This window comes from Canis lupus, chromosome 37, assembly GCF_048164855.1.
Source record: "Canis lupus baileyi chromosome 37, mCanLup2.hap1, whole genome shotgun sequence".
Lineage (NCBI taxonomy): Eukaryota > Metazoa > Chordata > Mammalia > Carnivora > Canidae > Canis > Canis lupus.
The window spans coordinates 18,198,409-18,224,788 of NC_132874.1; the positions used below are offsets into that span (position 1 = coordinate 18,198,409).

The 26,380-nt window shown below is 37.3% G+C and overlaps 1 protein-coding gene and 1 pseudogene across 8 annotated transcripts; both read left to right on the top strand.

Annotated features, from left to right (window-relative positions):
- Window positions 1-26,085, top strand: SLC35B3 (solute carrier family 35 member B3). 8 transcript variants are annotated; one of them, XM_072814091.1, is made up of 12 exons: window positions 575-708; window positions 3,257-3,437; window positions 5,110-5,239; window positions 6,946-7,239; window positions 9,441-9,562; window positions 13,085-13,239; window positions 14,474-14,581; window positions 18,768-18,865; window positions 21,105-21,197; window positions 21,612-21,723; window positions 24,382-24,451; window positions 25,464-26,085. In XM_072814091.1, the coding sequence occupies exons 4-12, from the start codon at window positions 7,039-7,041 to the stop codon at window positions 25,612-25,614; spliced, it is 1,110 nt and encodes a 369-aa protein (XP_072670192.1). In that variant the 5' UTR covers window positions 575-708; window positions 3,257-3,437; window positions 5,110-5,239; window positions 6,946-7,038; the 3' UTR covers window positions 25,615-26,085. The 8 variants fall into 8 exon arrangements, with proteins under 8 accessions (XP_072670194.1, XP_072670193.1, XP_072670189.1 ...); XM_072814089.1 differs by having other exon boundaries at window positions 3,257-3,382; XM_072814090.1 differs by having other exon boundaries at window positions 677-782; window positions 3,257-3,382.
- On the top strand, window positions 15,561-18,761 carry LOC140626059 (protein arginine N-methyltransferase 1-like; annotated as a pseudogene).
- Window positions 26,086-26,380: the final 295 nt, after the last annotated feature.

The following is a 26,380-nucleotide window of genomic DNA, read 5'->3' on the forward strand; positions in this document are numbered from 1 at the left end:
CAATGCCAGCAACCTTCGTGCCACGTGGCAAGGTGAGGTTGCTGTAGCTACGGGGTGAATTGTAACGTCAGAAGCAACCCAGGTGCGCCCACCTGGACACCTTCAGCAGAAAGCAGGTGCAAGTCAGGCAAGCGCATCAAAACCAAGACAGGTAAGGGTGACTACGTCCGTCTCGTTTGGATCAAGAAGAACAGGGAAGAGGGAACTCCGGGGTTTCTAAATCCAGGTTCAACATTCTCCACTAGGCTCCTTTCCCAAATTTCAAATTTCAAATTTCCGCGCAGGGCTCGCGGTCTCTGGCACGGCGGTCTACGGGGGGGCGAGGCACGGGCAGCGCCAGCCGCAGCAACCCGGGAGGCTGCAGAGGCTCCCAGCCCCGCAACAGGCGAGCGCCGATCGTTGGATGAGAACGCTCGACCGGATCGGCGCTCCCCGCTCCCGAGCGCGGAAGGCGGCCCTCGCGCCGCCAGGCCCAGCACGCTCCCGCCGCCTTTCGGAGAGCACAGAGCATGCGCGAGAGCTGACCGCGCCCCGCCCCCTCCCCCCCCGAGGGCCCAGGCCGCCCAGGGGGCGGGGCGGCGCAACCGCGCACGCGCGCGGAGACACGTAGGCGGAAGTGGCGCGCGGGCGCCGGCGATGCGAGCCCCCTGCGAGGAGGCGGCGACCGCGGTGGGAAGCGCAGGAGTAGGCGGAGAGGAGAAGAAGGAGGTGATGGCGACGGACCTGGGAGGGGGAGACGCTCCGTCGGGCTGGCGCCCCTCGGGCTGCGGTCACCGTTTCGGGTGACGTGCCGGCCCTGGAGTGGACGTGTCCCCCCTGCCCTCCGGCCCTTCGCCGCGTGTGGGACCCGACCCCCCGCCCCTCCTCCCAGAGAATCTTGGCACCGTTTATCTTCATCTCCCAGGAGCGTGCGGGGTCGGGATGGAGAGCGCGGCGACTGCCTTCGTTACAGAGCGGAAACCCGCGGGCTCGGCTCTGGGGAGCAGTCCCGGCGCCTCCCCGCCCTCTCCCCACCCTGCGGCTGGCTGGCACTGCCCCAGGGCCCTGTCTGTGGGCTCAGCCCTCCGGGACGGCCTTGTAGGCTCATCGCCAGGGGCCTGCGGAGAACCGTCCGTGGCCTGGGCTCCCCAGACTGCATCTGGGAGCTACTTCCGGGTTCTGTGCTAGCTGGGGGGACTTGGGGTCATCTGCTGGCCGCGTGATTTGTAGCGCAAGGTGCTGGTTCTTGCAAGGTGCTCGTTCCTGCCAGGTGCTGGTTCTTGCAAGGTGCTTGTTCTTGCCAGGTTCTGGTTCTTGCAAGCTGCTGGTTCTTGCAAGGTGCTGGTTCTTGCCAGGTGCTGGTTCTTGCCAGGTGCTGGTTCTTGCCAGGTTCTCGTTCTTGCAAGGTGCTCGTTCCTGCCAGGTGCTGGTTCTTGCAAGGTGCTGGTTCTTGCCAGGTGCTGGTTCTTGCCAGGTGCTCGTTCTTGCAAGGTGCTCGTTCTTGCCAGGTTCTGGTTCTTGCAAGGTGCTCATTCTTGCCAGGTACTGGTTCTTGCCAGTTGCTCGTTCTTGCCAGGTGCTGGTTCTTGCCAGTTGCTCGTTCTTGCCAGGTGCTGGTTCTTGCAAGGTGCTGGTTCTTGCAAGGTGCTGGTTCTTGCCAGGTGCTCGTTCTTGCCAGGTGCTCGTTCTTGCCAGGTGCTGGTTCTTGCAAGGTGCTGGTTCTTGCAAGGCGCTGGTTCTTGCCAGGTGCCGGTTCTTGCCAGGTGCCTGTTCTTGCAAGGTGCGCGTTCTTGCCAGGTGCTGGTTCTTGCCATGTGCTCGTTCTTGCCAGCTGCTCGTTCTTGGCAGGTGCTCGTTCTTGCCAGGTGCTGGTTCTTGCCATGTGCTCGTTGTTGCCAGGTGCTCGTTCTTGCAAGGTGCTCGTTCTTGCAAGGTGCTCGTTCTTGCAAGGCGCTGGTTCTTGCCAGGTGCTTGTTCTTGCAGGGTGCTCGTTCTTGTAAAGTGCTCGTTCTTGCCAGGTTATTATGTTTATCGCCTAAACTTCCCCTAGACGTCATGCGGATCCTCCAGTTTCTGCAGCTTAAAAATTTCTCACCCCCCCACCACCACCACCACCTTATTTTTCTTTTAAAGAAACACTGAAAGAAGGTGGAATGCTTGCTTTGCTTTGCTAACGGAGGGTTTTGGTTTTTGGTTTTGGTTTTTTTTAGCGTTGGTTGGGTATCTGCATTTCTTCTGTGGTAGGATCTCAGAAGTTGAGAATCGGTTTTTGGATTCATGCTTTCCTGAGTGGATTGGGGTAGTTCGGGACTTCGAAGAGAGAGTTAGGGCAGCATCTGAAAACAATTTAGACAAAGTGTTATTTGTACTTAATCTCTTAATATTATATCAAATCCTAAATTTAGATTTATCCCTTGGGAAAAAAAAATAGACCGTCAAAAATTAGCTCCCTGTTTCTTGAACCTTGTGTAATGAAGTGTGTACAAAGAAATGAGACCGAAATCTTGTTTTCCGTTGTTTTATACTCATAACCCCCATAGGTCACAGTGAATATTTAGAGTCCACTTCATATATAGTGTGGCAAGATCATTTGTGACCTTGAGTGTGACAAAATTACAGAATCAAATCTGTTCGGGTCATTTGCACTATAATGACAAAACTGCCTCATACGCTACCCTTTCCTAGTGGGAGACTCTTCTAAAGGTTGGAAAAACCTAGATTAAGAAATCAACTGAAATGATTTTTGACTTAAGTAGGTCATTTTAAATCAGTGTTATCACCAGTTATTTGACTTCTAAATATCAGTATGTGCTAGAAATCCTGCCTTTTAATTCCGTTTTAGCAGTTATTTGGTACCACCAAGTAGTGTTAAGTCTCTGTCTTTTCTTTAGGAAGAGACCTCAGGCAGTGATTCACACCTGTGGGTTTTTTGTTCCGAGTTTCAAGGGTTACTGTGAGCTTCTAAAGCAAAGCAAAATATTGATCCTTTGATTTGATTTGATTTTTCCTGTAACAAAAGGACACTGGCCTAGTTTCTTTAGATTTGATTAGTAACCGTCATTAATGTCTGAAATGGAAGGCATATGGCAAACATTTAGGATCACAGTTACTGGGTATCAGAGTTTACAGTATCTTCCTTCATCAGTCACATGATCTGACCAGTGATGTTCTCATTAATAAAAGTGCATCCTAAATGCACGGCCTTGCAGGGCAGATTATCTGGTGCTGGTACATCAAGTAAGCAAAGGAAATGAATTTATTTCCATGTTCATTTCAGATGCTTTGTGGGAAATTTCAGTGGCGATGTCAATATTTTGGCACAGATGTCCAAGAAGTGACAGTGCTGGAGGGATTTAACTCTACATGTCCGGCACAGAACTGCGGCTCCTAAGATTGCCAATAGGTGTGTTAAAAGCAGCAAATGGTCGGCAAGGAGCAGGATCCTGTTGATTAAAACGGTGCTTACTAAAGTGCAATAGAGTCCTTCGTTTCCTATTTCACTATGTGCAGAAACAGTGAAAATGATTTGGTCTCTTCCCTGAAAGATTTCATAAGCTTGTGAGAGAAGCAGACCTGAAAACAAAAAGTTACGCCGTTATGACCTAGGTTTTTGTAAAAATATCTGTAAAGTGCTAGGAGAGTCCTGAGAATCAACCAGCTTATAATGTATAGGACTTTAATCAGAAGTGCAGCATACTGAGCATTCATGTTGAGCAGCGTGAAAGGGTTCAGAAAGGGAAGAAGAGATTAAACAGGCTAATCTAGTAATCTACACAAGAGAAAACAGCTACTAATGGTAGGGTCAGAAACAGATTCTCGGTGTAGTTATGGATGTAGAGTCATCAGGAACCTTGGCAAAACATAGAATGTGGAGAAAAGGAAAGGATCTAATAAAATGCCAGTAAATGAGATTGGGAATATAGGAAGAGCAGGTTTGTTTGGAGGGGAACATAATGAGTTCACTTATGGACACTTAAAATGAGGTTTCAGTGAAAATCATGAGTAGAATGCTTTTGAAGAAGCCTTTGGAAATAGAGGTCTGGATCCCAGAAGAGAAGTCTGGGTTGGAAATCCAGATTAATATTTCTAGCTGCACATCAAAAGGGTGATGAATCCGTGTCAGCAGACCATATCACACTAGCAAGTTCTAAAAGTTAAAGGACAGCCAACATTTGTAGTCTGTCTTACTGTATGCCAGGCACTTTTACATTTATTTCATGAAGTCCTAAAAAAATTCTATGCTAGGCACTTTTTTTTACCCCCCTTTCAAAGATGTACAGCCTAATGTTCAAAAAGGTTAAGTAATTTGCCCAAGACTTTTCAGCTAATCAGTAGCAAAGCTGGGTTTTGAAGTCAGATTTGTCAAAATCTAAAGCATAGGGACAGCGCCATTCTGTACAGCTTTCTGATAACAATAGCTGTAATTTTATTGAGTCATTACAGTATGCCAGCCGTTTTGCTAAGTTAAAAACACCTCAGCAGAAGGTGATTAGGGGAGAAATTTTGGAAACAATAAAAACAGGAAAGAAGTCTTCTATTCTCTCCGCATAAACATATAATCATTATTTGTACATTCCCAACCTCTGTTTTCTATACGATATTTAGCATTGCTCATGAAGTTTGCCAACACCAGAGTACCTTTGAAAAATTGTATTCAGGTAGACAGCAAGTGATTGCAAGGTGGGGTGTTGAGGGCATCCAGGGCAAGGGCCAGTTTATTTGGCTCATCTGAGTATTTCGGTGCAGAGTATGCTAGATATCAAGGATGCAGAGACAAGTAAGATTTGAGTCTTGCCTTTCCAGTTTTCTTCTCTCCCAACTGTGGGGATTAAGGAGAGTATGACAAAAGAAGGAAAGCTAAAGTTTATTTCAAATCCTGACCTAGAGACCTAGAGAAAGAAGACATTAAGGCTGAAAGAACATCATGAACATAAGGCAAGGGTGTTTAAAAGTCCATGGTGTATTTCGGGAATGCGATAGTAGTTCATTGTGGGCAGTTCAGGGCTTGATTGAAAGAGGTAGAGGGTGGAGAAGCTTACCTGGGGCCAGATTTATTTGAATAGTACTCTATAGCCATGCCTGCACACATGAAAAGTAGTTACTTGGGTTTTTGTTTCTTCTACATTCAAGATCATTTAAAGCATGATCTATAAAGAAAGTCAGATCTCAGTCTGCAAGATGACTTAAAAAGTCTTAACTCAGAGATGACTGATTGAAGCAGTGTGGGAAGGAAGAACGATATATAAAGAAGAAGAAACAGGTAAAGGAATAGAAATACAGTAAAACTTTTTATAATTATGCTTTTTTTCTATTTAGAAATTTGGCAGGTGCTCTGTAAAAAAAAAAAAAAAAGAAAAGAAAAGTTCTTTGATGCCTGAGTATTGTTAGTTACGAGTTGCAGTCCGAACCTTGGTCCGAATTTAAATTACTGAAGATGGCCTCCTTAATCTCTGCAACCAGCAAAGGAGAAGTGATCATGAAGAAGTGACTAATTCTTGCCATTTTAAGCCCTCATGACAGTTTCTTTTAAAAAGATTTCCAAATCTGTCTAAAATATCCTTATCTATCCTCTTTCCTCAACTACTATAAATTTTAGTTCCCATTGGGATTGTAACAAACAGCCTTTTCTAGGAAGATAATTTTTTCATCATAACTTTCTTCTTTAATTGTCGTAATTTTTCACTCTCTCCTCAACTTTTACATGGAACTCATTCTTCGGTTTATATAAATCCGAAGAGAAACTGACAATCATATGCGGAGCCCTCGTGATTTTTTTTCACAGTCTTAACAGAAAATGTTTTCCAACTTTTTCTAATCCCAGAGGCTTCTCTATTTCTTTTTAATAAAACAGCTATATAGAGGTATAATTTTATACAAAAAAAACTGTACATGTATAACATACACAAATTTAATGAGTCTGGACATACACATGCACCTGTGATACCATCACCATAATGATCAAAGTAATGCACATTTGTCACCTCCAGAACCTTCCATATTTCCCCATTTGTGTGTGTGTGTGTGTTTGTGTTTAAGAATGTTTACCATGGTACCTACCTCTTAACAAATTTTTAAGTGCACACCACTGTGTTAACTGTGGGCACTATGTCATAGCAGGTCTCTGGAATTTACTCATCTTGTTTAACTGTAATTGGATATTCATTGAACAACTCCCCAAAGACTTTTTAAATTAAAATGAGGGCAGCCTGGGTGGCTCAGCGGTTTAGCACCGCCTTCAGCCCAGGGTGTGATCCTGGAGACCCTCATCGGGCTCCCTTCATGGATCCTGCTTCTCCCTCTGCCTGTGTCTCTGCCTCTGTCTCTCTCTGTGTGTCTCATGAATAAATAAATACAATCTTTAATAAATAAATAAAAATTAATGATTTTCTCCAAAGAAAACTTTTTTTAACCTAAGAAATGCTGTTGCTAAAGCATATTATCCTTTCTATTATCTCGGATAAATCTAGGTTTTTTAAGTAACTTATACTTGTTTATTTTAAAACATCATTAGCAAATGCATTTTAGAATTGGCTTAATATTTAATGGAGTATCAGCTCTTTTCTGCAATCAAAGATTGATTTTAATGTTAAAGATGTTACTCAAACTTCATGGACTTTAGAAATTATATGCTTAATACATATAAAACCATAATAAAAACATACTTCTATGATGAAATAAACACTAAGTTAAAAAAAAAAAAAGAAACACCAAGTTAGCTTTTGATTTTTGCTGTGGAAATGAGAATGGCACATATTTAGTGATGTATTGATCTTTATCAGGTGAAGATAAATTGGAGAGTAGACCTTGGTTTTGATTGCTTAGAAGCTCAAATATAGGAATTAATACATTAACATCCAGAGAGGATGACATTTACCTGTATAATTTTAAACTGTGATAATGAAATATTTGGAGCATAGTATCTTATCCAATGTTTTGCTTTAATTGCTTATTTCCTTCTTTCTTTAGGACTTGCCTCAGCAAGCACAAGAAACACTGAACAAAGGAGAGGAAACCAACAAAGATAATTTTAGAAGCACTGAATGCAGCAAAATAAGAACAATGGATCTCAAGTTCAACAACTCCAGGAAATACATTTCTATCACTGTTCCTCCCAAAACACAGACAATGTCACCACACATCAAGTCAATAGATGACATTGTAGTGCTTGGCATAAATCTCAGCAGATTTAACAAACTTACTCAGTTTTTCATATGTGTTGCTGGAGTTTTTGTATTTTACCTAATTTATGGATATTTACAGGTAAAAAAGTTATTTACAAGATGCTAATTATTTGTAACAATTGAGATCAATATGGGCATTACAAATAGTTTTGTCCAAGATATTTTTCCTTACAGGATGCCACTTTATTCACATTTTTTTTAGTTTTTTACTATAGAAAATAGTTCTTAAAAGTCTGCTACTTTTAGCAGAGATCAAAATTTCATAGTTAAATATTTCAGATGGGGAGCAGCAAACAGACAATCTTAAAAAATTAAAATTATGAAAAAATTGAAACATGTTAAACAATATAGGTAATGATTGCACCCATATGTTTCTAAAAGACAGTGGTTCAAGTCTTCACTGGTATTTTAGAACATAATTCTCGAATAAATTGAATAATAACACAAAAACCATAATCTAGTCCATTGTTGATCCTTGGAGCTCAGTAATAAATGGTCCTTTTTGAAGAAGTATATCAGGACGCTTTATAGTTTTCCAGGAAATGTCTTTAATCCTATACTATCTAAATTGTTCTTTTTATAAAGCACCTGTTGTGTTCTTATTCTTTTTTGGCTTCCTCTTCAAATCTACTTTTGTCAGAACCTTATTTTTCTGTGCAAAACATTTCTAACATTGCCACAATTTGTCTCCAATTTGTACTATGTCATGAGATAGTTACATACATTAGACAAGCAGCAAATTTCTGGCCTTCAAAGACATGGCTGGATGGGTGAGGAGCCATGCTAATATGAACACTGTTTGAATAGGGACTACTATTCCTAATGGTCAGTTCATTAGTATTTCAGCCATTACCAGCTCTGCTTTTTTATGCAGCTTTCTAATGTGAGAAAATCCATTATAATTCAAGAAATAGAAAGGGATGTGTTTTGTTGAAACAGTTAATATTTCTGGTATTGTTTAGGATTAATCAGAATGATCTTAAAAATTATTGTACTCTTTCCCATTGTCCTATAGAGATGAAATATAAAAGGAAGTGTAAGTAAAGAAAATGGTGGAATTGACTATTTCTTAGTTTGTAAAAATGCTATGAGGAGTATTAGTGTAAAACTAAAACATGAATTAAAAATCTTAATATTTATAGTAACTAATTTCCCCACTAGATGATGATACAAACATTCAGATATCACAATGAAGAACAATGAAAAATAGTAAATTTTGTTAAATAGATTTCGATTTCTTGTTGAGAAATTTTTTTATTCTTCAGAATACCATTATTACCAAATAATTTGGGTACAGTTAACCATTGTGAAGGAAAATGAATTAGAAATTTACCCTACAAATTTTATTAATCTTTTTCCGTTTAATGATCAGAGATTTTTAACTTGTAAGATATGCAAAGCTTTTAAAATTAAATAAATATTACTTTCACTTTGTGAAAACGGACATTGCTACTAACTCTTACATATAATAGCATGTTAAAATAAAGAAAATGAGGTTTTGTTAGCTGCATTTATACAGTATAGTGAAATCTCTCTGAATGCTACCATATGTAATAAAGCTATTTTCATATTTTATAGTTTTTATGCCAGAAAAATCCTAAATATCTTTCAGATTTATTGCATATGAAATCTAAATTCAGGGAATTACACTATCCTAAATATACAAAATCTATTTCAGAGTCTGTGGTGGGGGGAGTGATTTATTGTCTTACTTAACTAAGACTTAACAAGTCTTCTTAGTGGCTTATTAACAGTTAATGGAATGTTGCTTCATGATAGAACATTATGTATTGACAAAGTAATCATTTCCTTTACAAGGAGAAATTTTGCATAATGTGTGGCACAGATAGTCCCCAAAAATAATATTGGTTTCAACTGATTAAATTCCTAGAAAAACAAGCTGGAGATAATAGACTCTTAATGAAATATATTTGTTATACAGTAAATGAGTCCTTGAACCAGCTACCTTTCACATTGTTGGGGCAATTGTTCATTTTGGCATGTTAAAAAAAGAAAAGCCTGGGATAACTGCTTTATACTTATCCCTCCCTCCCTTTACTTTCTCACCTGTATATCTAGTATCAGGTCTTTGGAATGGCCTCCTGAACTTCTCTAATTTTACCTCTGAGAAGCCTTGTGATTTTAGTGTTTATTTTATGTATTATGTTTTGTTGTTGGGGGTGAGGCTGGAGTTCTTTTAAAATGTCGTGTTTATATGAATTTATTGTGAGAAAATTGGTCTGCCCCAGAGCTTAACAGTACTCATGTATCTTTTGACAGGAATTAATATTTTCAATGGAGGGTTTTAAGTCCTATGGCTGGTACCTTACGTTAGTACAGTTTGCATTTTACTCCATATTTGGCCTAATAGAACTTCAGCTTATTCAGGACAAAAGGAGAAGGTATGTGGTTTTTATTTTTTTTGAGTGTTAAGTTCATTAGTAATAAATTTTTTGTTTTGCTCCTTGGGAATAGGGAGTGTATTATACATGAAATATATACATTTGCAATTAATAAAACATATCTAATGCCCCAAGGTTTTCATCAGTATAACCAACTTATTAAAAAGTATTAAGTATATTTCCATTGTACACTGAAAAAAGTAGTTTTGTGTAATGTTACTAGAAAAATGTAGTTTAGGTTAAACTTATAGTAAATGTATCTTGAAACAGGAGAAAGTACTCAGATTTACATACGTGTTCTTGTAAATTGAACTGAACTGCATGTGATTACTGAAAGATTGACAGTGCTACTAAAAGATCAAAGTGGTGAAATGAACAATCAGTGCCACTTTTATAGCAGTTTTTTAAATGTACAGCTAATGTTTTGTTTCATGGGATATATTCCATTTAACATTGCCTTATGATGTCCAGTCACTGAGACTGCATGTTTAGACATCAGAAACTTCATAGCATGCCTTTTCATCAGAACCAAAGGAGTTTGACATTTGACTTGACTATCTAGATTTGAGAAAGATCTCAAAATATTTTTAAAGATCTATAGAACAATATGCAATGCAAACCTGATTATAAACAAGAGGAGGTTAGGAAATTGAATATAACTTCTTGGTAATGTAAGTGTGGTTATCCTGTCATATCAGATTCTAAGATGTGAATATTTCATGTATACACTATGCAGTTTAAATGCATCAAGGAGCTATAATACTAATATCCTGTCTTCATTGATAGCAGTGTTTAGTCTTTCCAAAAATAAAAATAAAAATAAATATATATTCACAGCTACTGTTTTTTCTTATAAAAATGTTTTTGAGATTTGTCTGAAAGTAACTATAAAATTTTAAGTGTTTAAGTATTCCTTCATAGTTCTAATTTTACCCCTCAACCTCTCTTTATTCCCAATAAATTATTATAGCAGTGATAGTAAAAAATGTTTGAATCTGAGGATAGCATCTGTATTATTTTCATGTTCTGAAACTGCAGTACTCAGCCATACAGGTGATAAAATAGAAAGAATTAAATATATCTGTCAAGACTAATGTATAGGAAAGCATGATGATTCATTACCAGTTACAAACTGCTGGACCTCTGTTTCCAAAGTAAAAGTATCTAATGCTATCTTTATAAAATGGAAAGTGACACAAAGATACACCCCCTTCGAAAAAGATACACTTCTAGGGTGGCTGAGTCAGGTAAGCATCCGACTCTTGATTTCGGGTCAGAACTTGATCTCAGGGTCCTAAGTATTGGGATCCACACTGAGCATGGAGCCTACTTTAAAAAAAAAAAAAAAAGGTAACACCTCTCTCTCATCTACTCTAGTGAAATAGGGAGTGGGCCTCCAGCCATGTTTATCCCAACCCTTAAATCAAATGACCATAACAGTTTTAAAGTTAAAATAATTTGTGTTTGATTTAAACAGAAATGGAGTATAGGAGAAGAATTTACAGATGTATAATAAATATAATTATGAACTGAAACTTTTCATTTCCAAGGCACATTAAAAACATTTTTAGAAAAAGCTATCAAAGGTATGTTACAGTGAAAATATGCTCAATCACATATTTCTGAATTTAAGTGGCACTGCTCTTTAGACCTTTAGACAGCTCTTTGCTTAGTTTTTTTTTTTTTCTTTCTTTCTTTTTTCCTATGTTTGTATGAATACCTACATACTTGAAAGAATAAAGGATTTGGAGTCAGAAAACATGTATTTGAGTCTTGGCACAGCTTCTAATTAATTCTCCTAAGACCTCAGGGAAGTTTCTTAAATTCTCTGACATTTGAGGATCAAATGTGGTAATGTGCAAGGAGCACATTGTAAGCCCTACCACCCTAAATACACTACTTGCTATTTTTTACCAAAGTTACATTGAAACTGTATTATAGCTTTGGGTGAAGTTTTAAAAAAGGAGATATGTCAAATTGGTGTCAAAGGAGCTATTGAAAGTCACAATGACACACACATACACACACCCTCTGCCTAAAGAAGTAAGAAATTGGGATGTTAAATAGAACGGCGAGATGATGAATCTAACCTCCTGGTCTCACCATTGAGCAAACACACCTCGAGGAGAGCTGGGGTTTTCATGAGACTGTACAGTAAGTCTCTCTCAGAGTTGTGACCCTCTGTATAGAGGTCTCCTGAATTTTAGGCTGGTTTTCTTTCTAACCTGTGTTGTGCTATCTCCATCATCACCATTCCTTATGATTTGTTTCTGATTTCAGTTTTTTTTGTTGTTGTTGTTGTTGTTTTTTTAATTTTCTGGCCACAGTTTATCTCTGAGGGAATTTGACCAACCATGACTTCTGTCATTACTTGGAGGAGTAGTGCTATCCACCCCTGATGATACCTCACTGAGGGTTAAACCCCACAGACAGCATGTAAATCCGTGTTTGTTACATTGGTGCATATGTGCATGCCACATTATTTCCACATGGACTTTAAATGTTGACTACTGTATTAGCAGTTGAGTAGGAACGGCCTCGAAATTGAAATATAAGTGGAAAAGATACATTTTAATTGAATTTTCCAGTAAATTATTTTACCTTATATCTAGCCAAATAAAAAATATGGAAGAATTTTGTGGTCTTGATTTAAACAGGAACACAGATCCTTAAATGGAAGCTACTTCTAAGTATGCAGCATAATCTGATTATGTGAGTAGTACTTCATGTGTTAGTCACACCAGTGTACAAGATTATTTTAGGCCATTAAGTATCTAGTCAAAGCGAGCATATGCTTGCAATAATAGCTCAAAATTCTGAAGATGCCAAATTAAAAACCCCTTTAGGAAATTCCAATAGGACCCAAAGTAACGATTTGGGGTCATGAGGAGAGAATCAGATTCTTCATCTTGAAGTTGATTATTGTAACATCTTATGGAATACAGGGTTAGAGTTGAATCTCAAAACAATGCAGTAATAAAAAGCGTATTTAGAGTTTTAAGCTACTGTGTTCTTTTTCTGGAGATAATCTGCTCAGGTTATTTTAGCAGAAGCGCTGAGTATATTTTTCCTAATGCTAGATGGGAACATTAGGAAACAGAACAACACTTTAGAAGTTGAAAATTAGTTAAGGTGCCTTTTGCCACAATGGAGGTCAATATTGTTTAAAACTCAACTCTTTTTTTTCTAAATTTAGTAGAGATAGTTTTTGTATATATAGATAGAGCAGCTATTAAAAAAACTCTTATACCAACATTTTCTATCAGTAAGAATCTTTAGCTCTGGTACACCATTTTTCCACGCAGTTGACAGTTCTTATTTGTGATTAATTAAATAAGGGTAAATTATTATTTTTACCAACATTCTTTTATACAAGTGTGATAACTTCTAAAATAGTGCTTCTTCACCAATATTGCTAGAAATATTCAACAGAAACTAGACATTTGCACATTGTAAACACATTATCTTACAATAGTATGAATTGGGTCCCGAAATGAAGGTTTTAAAAATTGTCTTTTACAGAATACCAGGAAAAACCTACATGATAATAGCTTTTCTAACTGTGGGTACTATGGGGTTATCAAATACTTCCTTGGGCTACCTGAATTATCCTACCCAAGTCATCTTCAAGTGCTGCAAATTGATTCCTGTTATGCTAGGAGGAGTTTTTATTCAAGGTATAGTAATGATATATTTTCATACTGTTTGAAACTAGTAGGATATGTTATGGCATCTAGCATTAGGAAAAACATTAAACTCCCAATTTCATTGAACATTCTCGGTCTTGGAACAATTCTGAGTGACATCTTATAAAAATAAGGTATTCTAAAATATACCCTACTATTCGAAATCAGTGATTCATACTTGAGAAAAATAAAAAGAGTATCTTGTTTTTTTTCTTTTAATCTGGAATCTACCACATTTCCAGAAATACCACGTATTGAAGGCATAGCTCAGAAATACCTGGAAATCTCCCTTTTTCAATTCTTTCATTCTTCTGCTCCTGAGGACTCCTCCCTCTGCCTCCATTAAACAACTGGACAATTCTTGCAATGAAATAAAACTTGACCTGAGCAGAACTGCCTTTTTTTTTTTTCCTACCAACTCTTCTGGCTTCTTGGCTTTCTAGAGTCCCAACTAAGTTATAAGCTATGTGAAGTTAGGAGTGAAAGAGGAAGCAGTAATAGCAAATGGAACAAGTTTTTGTTGTAGTTCTGTTTTGATAATGAAATGTCCCTGTATCACTGAAGTTCTTATATCGCCTAACTTCATTTTTGACATTCAGCGCCTTCTCACAAAAGCCCTTTTCAATGAAAGTATGTATGTCAGCTGCTTCACATACAATTTCAGGGTCACTGTTCATGCAGGAAAAAGTAGAGACCAATCCCTATTAGAAACCACATGCATGTATATTTCCTTAGCGATCCTTATGAAAAAGTCACACTACATGATTTTATTATTGAAATGTGGATATACTCCAACAGGTTAATTCTCACCAATCTAGGAGTTATCCAGTTATCGTAGTTGCAAACTTCAACAGTCATATAGTCTGAATAATTGCTCTGGCTACTTTGAAAATATATAAGCTATAAGAGAATTCTTACCTTCTATTATATGTGAGGTAAAGGAAGCACTCGTGTCCACAAACTTTAAATGTTCATATTTACTCACTACCCTAATATATAAAGTAGGACTTTATATCTGACTTACAAGGACATGTTGGTGCTCATTGGTCATTTAATTCTCAAAAGTCCTTCTATGACTACTTCAGGCATTGATCTATCTGTTCTTCATATATTTTTGACTTTGGATATAAAAAGCACACCCTGCTCTACTTGGTTAGACACAGATCTAAAATTGTGCCAAGTGGGCATTTGTGTAATGAGGTTGGTTTACATTTATTTTACACAGGGAAGCGTTACAATATTGCAGACGTGTCTGCTGCAGTATGTATGAGTCTTGGCCTGATATGGTTCACCCTGGCTGACAGCACGATTGCACCAAATTTCAACCTGACAGGTAAGGAAATTATTCATACTACTGGATTTTGCAGATATTTTGGTGCAGCAATTTCATAGGGATTTCAAATGATGATATGACATCTGTGATTTTCATATCTGACATAAAGCTTTCAGACTTTCCATATAAGACATAGTAAAAATAATACAGTTATGGAAATGTAAGAGTTGTTTTTAGTGCTCTTGTATTTTGACCTGACAAGAGGCTGTTCGGCCAGTCAAAATCATCTGTGTTCGAGTACATGATACAGCAGTTTCTCATGGGCTGAGTTGGGAGTATGCATATGCGTCATAAGAGAATCAAAGTAATGTTTTATTCTTTTTTAAAAAAAACTGAAATCGTATGTATGTCATTGTTTTAGCTAAAGAGGAAAGTTATGCTGTATGTTAATATTGAACTGTGTACTCTATAGTTAGAATCATAAAGTGCTTAAACTTTCCACTGTGAAGTTAGCCCACACTGTGCCAGGTGGAGTTTTATAAATAAAACTTAGAACTTTCACAGGCAGAATAGGTATTATAGTACATTTAGATCTAAAGAAGAATAAATGTGTTCGAATATTGTTTTTATTCTAAATACCTTGAAGAGAAATTATTCTATATACAATATTGTCATTCTTATACTATTGAGTTTTATTCATAAGCTTATTATCATCCTATCTCCTAGACTGACAGAAACGGTATTTAAAATACCTAGATGTGGGCAGCCCAGGTGGCTCAGCGGTTTAGCGCTGCCTTCAGCCCAGAGTGTGATCCTGGAGACCCGGGATCGAGTCCCACGTCAGGCTCCCTGCATGGAGCCTGCTTCTCCCTCTGCCTGTGTCTGTTCCTCCTTTTCTCTCTCTCTCTCTCTCTCTCTCTCTCTCTATGTGTGTCTTTCATGAATAAATAAAATCTTTAAAAAATAAAAATAAAATACCTAGATGTTTGGGGAGGGGGGGGACTCTTTGTGGCAGGAGGAGGAAAAGGTACAGGTGAAGATGATGTCACCCAAGGCTGCAGACTGCATCATGGGGAGTTCCTGTGGCCAGGCAGAAAACAGCGAGAAGCCCAATGCTGAGGATGTGGTGACTGTCATCAAGGGGAAGGCGGAGGAAGTAGAGCTTCTGGTGGAGAAGGCGGACATGATTATCAGTAACTGGATGGGCTACTGCCTCTTCTACAGGTCAGTGCTCAATGTGGTGCTCTATGCCCCAGACAAGTGACTGGCACCTGGTGGCCTAATCTTTCCAGACTGAGCCACGCTGTACGTGACAGCCATTGAAGACCAGCAGTACGAAGACAACAGGATCCACTGGTGGGAGAAAGTACATGGCTTTAACGTGTCTTGTGTCAGAGATGTGGCCATCAAGAAGCCCCTGGTGGATCCCAAGCAGCTGGTCACTGACACCTGCCTTATAAAGAAGGTGGACATCTAGTCTGTCAAGGTGGGACACCTGACCTTCACTTCTCCCTTCTGCCTGCAAGTGAAGTGGAACACCCTGTGGCCTGCTTCAACATCCAGGTTCACTCACTGCTGCAAAAGGATGGGCTTCTCCACCAGCCCCAAGTCCCTGTGCATACACTAGAAGCAGACAGTGTTCTACACGGGGGACTACCTAACAGTGAACACAGGCAAAAAGATCTTTGGCACCATTGATGTTTGGCTCAGTGCCAAGAATAATCACAACCTAGACTTCACCATTGACCTGGATTTCATGGGCCAGCTGTGTGAGTTTTCCTACTCTACTCACTACCAGATGCACTGAGGTGGCACCTGGTTTCTCCCACCCCCGCTGGGCCAGCCCTGAATGGCTCCAGGGGCGGTGATGTTCTTAGGCAGTTTTGGGATTTCCCCATTGTCTCTTCCCTCAGAAGGGGATCTTGGGGGCCTGGGCTGGGGAGGGCACACCATGACTGTTTTTCATAAATTTATTATATGGTTACATTTATGCCAGTAAATCCTCAGCTGGGGAAAAAAGAAAAAGCAAATAAAAAGAGGTATTCAGAGGAACTCTGATAAACAGGGGAAACATTTTTAATTATTCATGAGAAAAAAAAATTATTCATGAGAAAAAATATTACATAACAAAGACTCAAAATTTTTACTGGCTATTAGTTTGCTTTCTTTACTTACCTTGTTAACCAGCCTAAGTTAATGGATTAAATGTACAGTAGAGCCTTTTGCAGCAACCCTTTAACCAGAAGATTTGGGACTTATTCCATCTCTTTCAACTTTGATGGTTCACAGTACAAGTGATCATTACTTCAATGAGTCTTTCTCTGAGAAAGCAGGTTATAGTTACAGATGTGTCTGACATGGTTTAGATTTTTTCAGCACTACTTCAAGTCAGCAACCCTAAAAGGAAGATTATATATGAAGACTGAGGCAATTGACTCTTTCACTTTTGAAAAAGCAGTTCTAGAGAAGGCACAGAACTTGCAGTCAGAGACCTGGCTTCAAATTCTGTTTAGATCACTTAAAATTATAACCATGGGTAAAATGCCAGACACTAATGCTTCCCCTTTAAAACAGAGATAATGATGATAGCTTGCCTCACACAAGGGCAGTGGGAGGACAATTGACTGAGGTCATGGGCTAATGGATATGAAAGCTCATGCACGTACAGGGGGCAAGGGTGACGATAATGATGGGATGAGGTGGTGTCACTGGTCCTGCAACTTCTCATGGTGCTGTAATGCTAGCATATTCTGACTCCCATGGAGATGTTTGGTAAGAGAATGAGAACCTAATACTTCATCATTAAGGATAATTGATGAGCACTTATCACAGTTCCTGATGTAATGCAATATATTATCTAAAGGAGATTAGATTGACTATTAAGATAGTTAATAGTCATATTAGACACATATAATAGACAATAGACATAAATAAAGCTTAGAATGTATGAAGTGAATATATTAGAATTTACTTATTCAGATAAATGTCTGCCTTTAAATATTCCCCTCAGGGTGCAATTCAGGTATTTTCACACCATTGTCATTGTTCAGAACATTTTTGGAATAGCCTGTGAGGAGCTAGGATACTATATTCAACAGCTTGTCTTTTTGTTTCAAGGACAGATTTGGCATTTGAAATAAGTAAAAGAGCATTCAGAATTAGTGGATAAAAATGTACGATTGGGTACTAATTACCACAAGGTTAGACGATCAAAAGGCAAATTGAAGAGTATGAAGACTTGAAAGTTCTCAATTAAGTGCACACACACTTACATGTATTTTTCTGTTCCTTGTGATTGCTTATACATTGTTTAAGAAAAATGCAAAGGAGAAGCTTCCTTAAATTCCATCAGACTCCCAGAAGTAATTCAGGCTGCCTTTTATGTTTTCTGTAAAGCACCATGGTGGTGAGCAGTGCCTCAAACACTTGGAGTTAACAGCTTGCTCTCAGGTTGACATGCACATTTGCATGAGTGTTAATTTCCAGATTTGTTTATTGCCAATTGTACCTGTTATTATAACCTATTGTTATTAAGTAACAGTATTACTTAAATTGTTCAAAAACAATTTAAGAAGAGAATTGTTTCTGTTAATTGAAACAATTCGGTTGACTAGTCAATAAAATCACTATTAAGTATGGAAGAAACAACTGTAAAAAGAGCGGGATATCCTACAAGTGTGAAAGGATTCTGCTCCCCAGCTGTTTGAAAAGTTCTTGTGTTTCCCATGTGCTTGTAAACAAAAACAACCAGGGAAGCATTAGCAATGTGTGTTATGAATATGGTTTATACAGAAGAGAAAGTGCAGAATTTTTGTTAGGACCCTTACTCAAAAGACTGGCAACTGCATGCATGTTTATGTGTCTTAATAACGTAGGTAATTAAAAAATGATTTTCATCGGTCCTCAGTCCTGATAGAGTTCCTAAGAGTTTCTTCTGTATTTAATACAGTATTCCTTGGAAACATTTCATCTAACTTAAAGACAAAACTATTATTTGATATAATAGTGAAACAGTGTGACAGCGTTAACATACTTCATTAGCATCAGCTACTTGTTTTTGTTTTTTTTTTTAACATCATATATGTGCCGATTAGAGCTGGTTGTGAATAAAAACCGTTAACTTCTACTGGGAGTGTGATTTAAGATCGGCTTTTCGTTTTTCAGCCCAATTAAATCGCTGGTGAATCTTGATTATCATTCACATGTTTAAATAAGGAGGTTATGTTTCTCTTATGCTTTCTTGAAGGTGTGATTCTTATTTCCCTGGCACTGTGTGCAGATGCTGTCATTGGAAATGTCCAAGAGAAAGCTATGAAACTGCATAATGCTTCTAATTCAGAAATGGTAAGTACTCCTGTGCTTTTTCCTCGTAGCAGACAGACTCCAGAGTGGTGCTGTGCTTAATTTTATGAAATAGTTATGGTAGTGAAGACTTGCATGGCATTTTTAAACTAGTTTGTCGTCATTATTTCCATAAAAGTAATACATTCAAACATTATGAGAAACCAAAAAGTAAATATACTACTACCCCTGCTAAGAGCTTATGGTATAGCATTTGATAATTTTTTTTTCTTATTTATAGTTTTTTACATATTAAAAAAAATCCTTTGTTACATCACTTTTCTCCTCTCTTTGTATTTGGTATTATTTTTCATTTAGAAGTTTTTAATTTTATTGTAGTTTATCTTTTATCTTTTCTTTCATGGCTTCTGGCTACTTCTTATGATTAATAAGGGCTTTCCCAATTCTGAAGGTGTAAGAATTTTACCCATGTTGTTTATTCATTTTATGATTTCCTTTTTAATTAATCTTTTCTTTTCTTTTCCTTTTTTTTTTTTTTTTTTTTTTGTGAGAGAGAGAGAGAGAGAAGGGACAGAGGGAGAGAGAGAATCTTAAGCTGGCTCTGTGCCCAGCTTAGAGCCCAACACGGGGCTTGATCCCACAACCCTGATCATGACCTGAGCCAAAATCAGGAGTCGGACACTTAACTGACTGAGCCACCCAGGCACCCCTAATTAAATCTTTGATCCATCCAGAGCTTTAAAAAATTTTTCTTCCATATGTCTCTCCACTTGTCCTAATATCATTTATTAAAAATCCACTTTCCAGCTTAAGTGCCTTCTTTATCCTATCATATTCTAATGTAGGATTCAGAATTGTATTCTTTTGAATTTATTTCTGCACCAGAACCATATGATGAGTGCAGCTTTATCATACGTTTACCATCTGTCGGGACTAGGATTATTCCTTTTGTTTTTCAGAATATTACTACCAGTAGTTATTCTTGGGTGTTCTTATCCCCAGATAAACTAGAAAATCCTATTGTTACTGTGATTGGTATGGATTTGAATTATAAGTTAATTTAGGGAGAATGGCACCTATACACTAGTCTTTCAGTCCAAGAATAAGGTATGACTTTTCTTTTATTTAAGAGGCTTTAAAGTGTCCCTTAGATTTAAAAAAAATTTTTTTTTCATATAAATCCAGCATATTTCTTACTGAACTTAATTGTTAGGGGTTTCATCTTTTTGCTGTTGTTAACTGGAGATAATGCCCTTTCTTTCATTATATCTTCTTCCTGGTTGGTATTTGTATATAGTAAAGTTATCGTGTGTGTGTTTACATTAATTTTATAGCCAACCCCTTGCTAGACAGCATACCAGAGTAAGGGTGTATAGGAATGGTCTTTCCAGTTACTTTGTCACCACGGTGGGCATCTTTAAGAAATCTTCAATCTTGGTCAGAAGTTTTCTTGATCATTATCAGCATTCTTCCCAGATAAGGTAAAGATAAGAGAATTAAGGCAGTGGAAGTAGCTAGAAAGTTACTATAACACAGTGGTTAAGAGCTGAGACACTGGGCTAAGATCACATCATTTATATCCTAGCATTATGAGCTCTCTTATTGGGGGAAAGTGACTTACTATCTCTGATTTTTAGTTTATCTGCAGATTGAGGAGTGATCATTAAGAGTGTCTGACTCAAAGTCTGGTTGTGAGAAGTTAAGTGGGGTAATTCACGTAGAGCATTTGTAGCACAGTACCCACCACTTCACAAGTGTGCAAGTGTGATGACAGTGCCCCTGCTTATTGTGCTTATGGGGAATATAAGGAACTGGGATAGAAAGATTAGTAGGAAAACTGGGAAATCAAGCAATAGATATGCTGTATCCTGCTTATTTTCATTATCTGTTAATATCTTTACAAACTTAATGTTTGGACTTCATGATGTTTAATAAGTAGCTTTAGAGTTGTTTTATGTATATTTTTGGAACTCCAAAATTCAAATGTGGTTCAAGTTCAGTAATCAAGCCCGGCAAAAAAAATGAGTATTATGTAACTATATATGTGAAAGGATCAGTACTACTGTATTATGATGTATATAAAATAAGTTATAAACTTATAAACAGGATCTAATCCTCATCTCCAGAAAGCTAGGCCATATTGACACAGTGATGTAACTTAAAAAATGACTTACTCTTCAGATTTAATTGAATAGATTAATTGAGTCATATATTGAAAATTCTTCATTTTCTGCCTTTGGTTTGATAGCATTTTTTTCCACTTTGTTTTTATCTACCGTAGGTTTTGTATTCATATTCAATTGGTTTTGTGTACATTTTATTGGGATTGACATGCACTAGTGGATTAGGCCCTGCAGTAACATTTTGTTCAAAGGTAAACACTAATCACATTTTTTTTTAAATAAACATCTTCCATTAAATAGTTCCCTCTGTATTTCTTTATATTTCTTGTTCAAAAAGATTATATTTATGTAATTTGATAACTCCTTTAATGTATGCAGATCAGAAATTATTTCAGAAATGAAATTATTTATATTTAAATTTATTTTATCCTTGCTCTACCCTATAAGTTAATTTTTAAGCGATTCATAATGTAAAAGTTGGGGATTTTTAATTTCATCATTGTTTTTCCATTAAATCAGAACTAAATAAGAATCTTTGCTTGACTGCATTGTTGAATGGCTTATTATTGCTCAGGAAGTTGATTAAAATCTGTAGTTTTATTTCATTTGTAATACCTCAGGGTTTGTTTTGCATTTTCCTAACAGTCTTTTTTTATATGTTGCAGAATCCAATTCAGACCTATGGTTATGCTTTCCTTTTTTCCCTCACTGGGTATTTTGGAATCTCCTTTGTTCTGGCTTTGATTAAAATTTTCGGTGCACTTCTTGCTGTAACAGGTAGGAATGATATACCTGCTTAGATTATTAAGTAAGCATTTAAATTTTCTCTGATGCTCCTTTTCAAAAGATATGGGCAACATCTACTCTGCACTAAGGAAACTGTCAGACTTTATCCATTTATCTTTTTGGCCTATATTTCTTTAAAATTCTAAAGAAAATGATGTTTGCTCGTAATTTTTTATTTGAAGGGTTTAATTTTAAAAATAAAATATATACATTTATCTAAATATTAACTTTTAAATACATTAAAAGGACTTTTTATTAAAAAGTACGATGGGCTGAATACCCTCAGAGAAGAAAATCCTGTTTTTATATGCACTTTTAATTTATAACTGAAAAACCCCCATTTTGATGCACTTAAAGTATGGTATTTTAAACAAAGCTTTTTGGACCTTTCATTTGTACACTTTCTAGAGCATTAACCAGATTAGTCTTTCTTGTCCCTAATAATTATCATGTACCTGCTTTATGCAGGAACTTTGCTTGGCACTTTAGAGGAGCGGTAGTTGTATTTGTTTGCTTTGGAGGAATCAGGAGAACAAATGAGGGGTTACAAGTGAGGCCCAGTGAGGAGGATAGATGACTGTGTGTGCTAACCTTGTGTCATTTTCCAAGTGAATGGTCCAGATAAACAAATACTCTCAGCATCTCCCATATGGAGAGAGACCTGAGTGAAACCCAGGATTGGAAGCAGGGTGGCCTGCCATGAAGTGTGCTGGATTGGGATGTGAGAGGAGGAGACCCAGGCCCAGCTCTGATGTTTAATGAAAACCTGTGATCTGGAGAGCAATTCTGTCCTCTTCTCTGGGCTTCGTTTGTCTCTCGTGAAGAGACTGGTTTGGACTTGACCATGTCTATCAGAGATACGTAGGATTTACATCATACTGCATAAATGCATTAGTCATTTACCTGATTTTAATATTTTGTAGTGTTAGGGGGATACTTCTTTACTACAGAGTAAATTAAGCAAAAGAATAAATACTTCTCTTTATATAAAAATATACTTGATTTCTAATGGGTCTCTATATTTGTTCACATATGACTCCCTTTTTTGTTTATTTATTTATGACTCTTTTTAAAGTTTACATAGCTAATGGTAAACAGAGGGCATGTAATTATAGATCAGGGCCTATCCATAATCTGTCAAGTCATCTCATGCTACCAAGAAAGATTGCAAATTCATATACTAAGCTCAAGTTCCAATTTTGCTTATAAAATAATAATTACTCAAAAAATATTTGATAATAATTGATATGTATTGATTAAACCCTGTGACTGGTATAAAAAAATGTGAGATGCAGTTCTTGTTAGTTGCAGACAGGTTTATTTCTGTCTTGTGTAAAAGAAATTTAGCCGTAATAATAATAGCCAGCATGCATATAACCCTTATTATGTACCAGGAGCCGTTTTACATACATTATTCATGTTGATCTCTCAATAATCCCATAATGAAGTAGGTACTGTTACTGTTCCATTTTCCAAAGGGTAAACTGAGGCACAGGGAGGTGAAGTGACCTGTCTAGTAGTCAACCAGCTAGTCAGTTGCAGAATTAGGATTCCAAGTGAGGCAGTCTGGCTCCTAATGTGTGCTCTTAACCCACATGCTATACTGCCTGCTGAGCTCATGTGGTGACTCCACGCTCATTAGGAAATCAGGTTCCTTCTGTCTTCTCTGCCATCTTCATCTTCATTTCAGCCAGTGGGATGGGAGATGATGAAGAACATACTTTTCATGGAATCTTCCTAGAACATACCTTTCCTAGAAATAGAATTTCTGCTCACTTTTCATTGCTCAAACCTCATCATATGACCAGACCTGACTGTAGGAAAGTCTGGAAGGCATGTCCAGGTATAAATAGGGGTCCCTTTACCAACAGACAAGGAAAAATAGATTTGGAGAACCAGGCTCTGATGATGTGTTTTCAAAACAAATTCTTCATTTGGAATTCATTTATTCATGCCTTGGATAGTACGTGTCAGGAGCCCCAGAGTCCAGGAATATAGGATGAATAAGACAAGGAACTAAGAGACACAGTCGAGAGGGAGGGTAGCAACTGATAATGCAAAGTGGCAGAAGGCTACAACGGAGATATATGCCAAGGTGCTACCTCTACCTGCATGGGACAGGAAGGAGGGTTTCAAGCCTGACAGCAGATTTTAGGCTGCTTATAGTACTTGAAAGACAGGTAAAAGTTAATGCAGATGTGTAAAGAGGACTGTAAAGATTATTCATGGTCTTACCCAGAGATGACTGCTATTAAAATGTTAGTGTGTGCTTTAGCTTATTACTGCTTTTAAAGACTAACCCCTGCTCTCCCCAACCATAGCTTCCTTGGGAAAGCCTATCTTTCCTGCCAGACTAAGTGTCTCTAAGGGATGACCTGCCTCCCTAGTGTACTAGCATGGCCCTTTATCCAGTACTTATTACAGTTGTACTTTAACTGTATGGTTTAATGTCTGTACTCCTACTAGACTGTAAACTCCATAGTAGCAGCAACAGTAACTTTCTGTTTGGTTTTTGTTTTCCATTGTTTTCTTGGTGTGTCACATAGATCTTGGCACATAGTAGGCTCTGTAAATATTTGTTGAAAATAATTTCCAAAATATTACCAAGATGGTAGGCACATTCTAAGCCAACCTTTTTTCTCCCTACAGTGACAACAGGAAGAAAAGCCATGACCATTGTACTTTCATTTATGTTCTTTGCTAAACCATTCACATTTCAGTAAGTATTTTTTAATTCAACAAGTTTCTCTACTTGTAGATACCTGGCTTCACATTTACTCCTAAGCAGCCTTAATTTCCTTATAAAGTATCAGTTTCATCTGGAACCCTAGTTTATTGATGTATCTTCTGCTGCTTCAAAATGTTATTATTTTGAAGAAATCATATTATAACCACAGTCCCAACGCCGGTGTGACCCTGTTTCCAGTATAAATGAACGTGAGTGACATCTTGAGATAAGGGATTGCACCTTGCCCTGGTATATACTCACATACATACAAAACCATATATATATAGTTTTTAAAGTTAAGTTTAACTCTACCTCAACAATGGAGTTGAGGTAGAGAATTATTCTTTATAAGTTTATTTAGTTTATGACTTATTATAAAGCATTTACTGTTTTCTTGACTGTCTAGTGTTTGTTTGGAATCATTATCATTTAAATTTATGCTGCTTAGTAATTAAGAAGGTTCAAACCTAGCAATTATCAATGTATAAACTTAAAGATAACCACAAAATAAATTTCACTGTATTTTCTATAAATTAATTTCTCTTTCCCCATGTGCTAGGTATACATTATAGCAGTCTAGCCAATTCCCCTACTTTCTCAGGACGTGCTTCTTTTTATCTCTTTATACTCCATCCAACTGGGATAAAGAGTTGGACCTCCAGACTGGATTCCCAAGATGGCCATTGGCAGATTGACATATTCAGTGCTTTAAGTATACTCTTCAGACTGTTGATGTGGACTTGAATTTGCTATTATCTTCAAAATTCAGATGAACTACATTTAGCATTTTATCCAATCTCTCTTTATATACTTAACATAAGTGATATGGAATTCTATCTAATCTGATCTAAAAATACTGTTTTTTGTTTTAATGCTATTGTAGATTTCCAGTAGCAAAATTTTATTTTATTGCAGAATTACTGTGAACTCATCACCAAGTTCTGTGGTTAACAATAAACTGTTACCATGATATTAACACTCTTTTTCTTCTTTCTCCTCTTAGGTACGTATGGTCTGGTTTGTTAGTTGTCCTCGGTATATTTCTCAATGTTTACAGCAAAAACATGGATAAAATAAGACTACCATCACTGTATGATCTGATAAACAAAACACTGGAAATGAGAAAGTCAAGGACGTTGGCACAAACTGTGTAGGGAGTGATTCGTCCTCTTTAAAATAGAATTCTAAGGGAACAATCATCAAATAATTAATTTTCCAAAGGGATTATTACAAAAACCAAAGGATCTGAAGGCATGCTGTCCTTTTGTGGATAGGTCACCTGTGAAGTCAGCCTCTTCCTCGGAGCACTTGTTTAACTGTTTGACTTCTGAAGCAATCAAGAGAGCCACATTTGCCACACCTTAGAATAAAATGTCAGTGTGAAGGACTCATCTTAGCAGTCTGTTGAGAATTTCACTGGAAGTGGACCATGCTGCAAAACTAATTGGATATCATTATGATATATCAAAGAAATTGATATAATAATATCAATTTATTGTTTTGTCTTCATTCCATTTTGTTGGTGTTATTTAAATGATTCTCTGTTATAAGAGTGAACAGATGATTTAAAGTCTAGAAAGAATTTCATTATAATAAAAAATTATTCTTTGATTTTTTTTAATAAATGTGTTGTTAGAATTTTGTTACGAAGAGGGAAGGGAAGGTTGGAGTAAGGCTTTAAACATTTAAACCATAAACTTTAAACCTTAGACTTCCCTCTGACCGTTTAAAAGTATTCTTTAGAGAAAACATGCTTTTAAGTTTTCTGTGCCATATAGATATTATAACAAAAGGAGTTAATATCCTGCATCCTGTAAGTATGTATCACAAGAAAAACTTGGAACTATCCATAAAAGAAGTGCCAAAAGATTTAATGATTTGAATTTTTTAATTAATTATAATTTTAACTTCTCAGGGCCT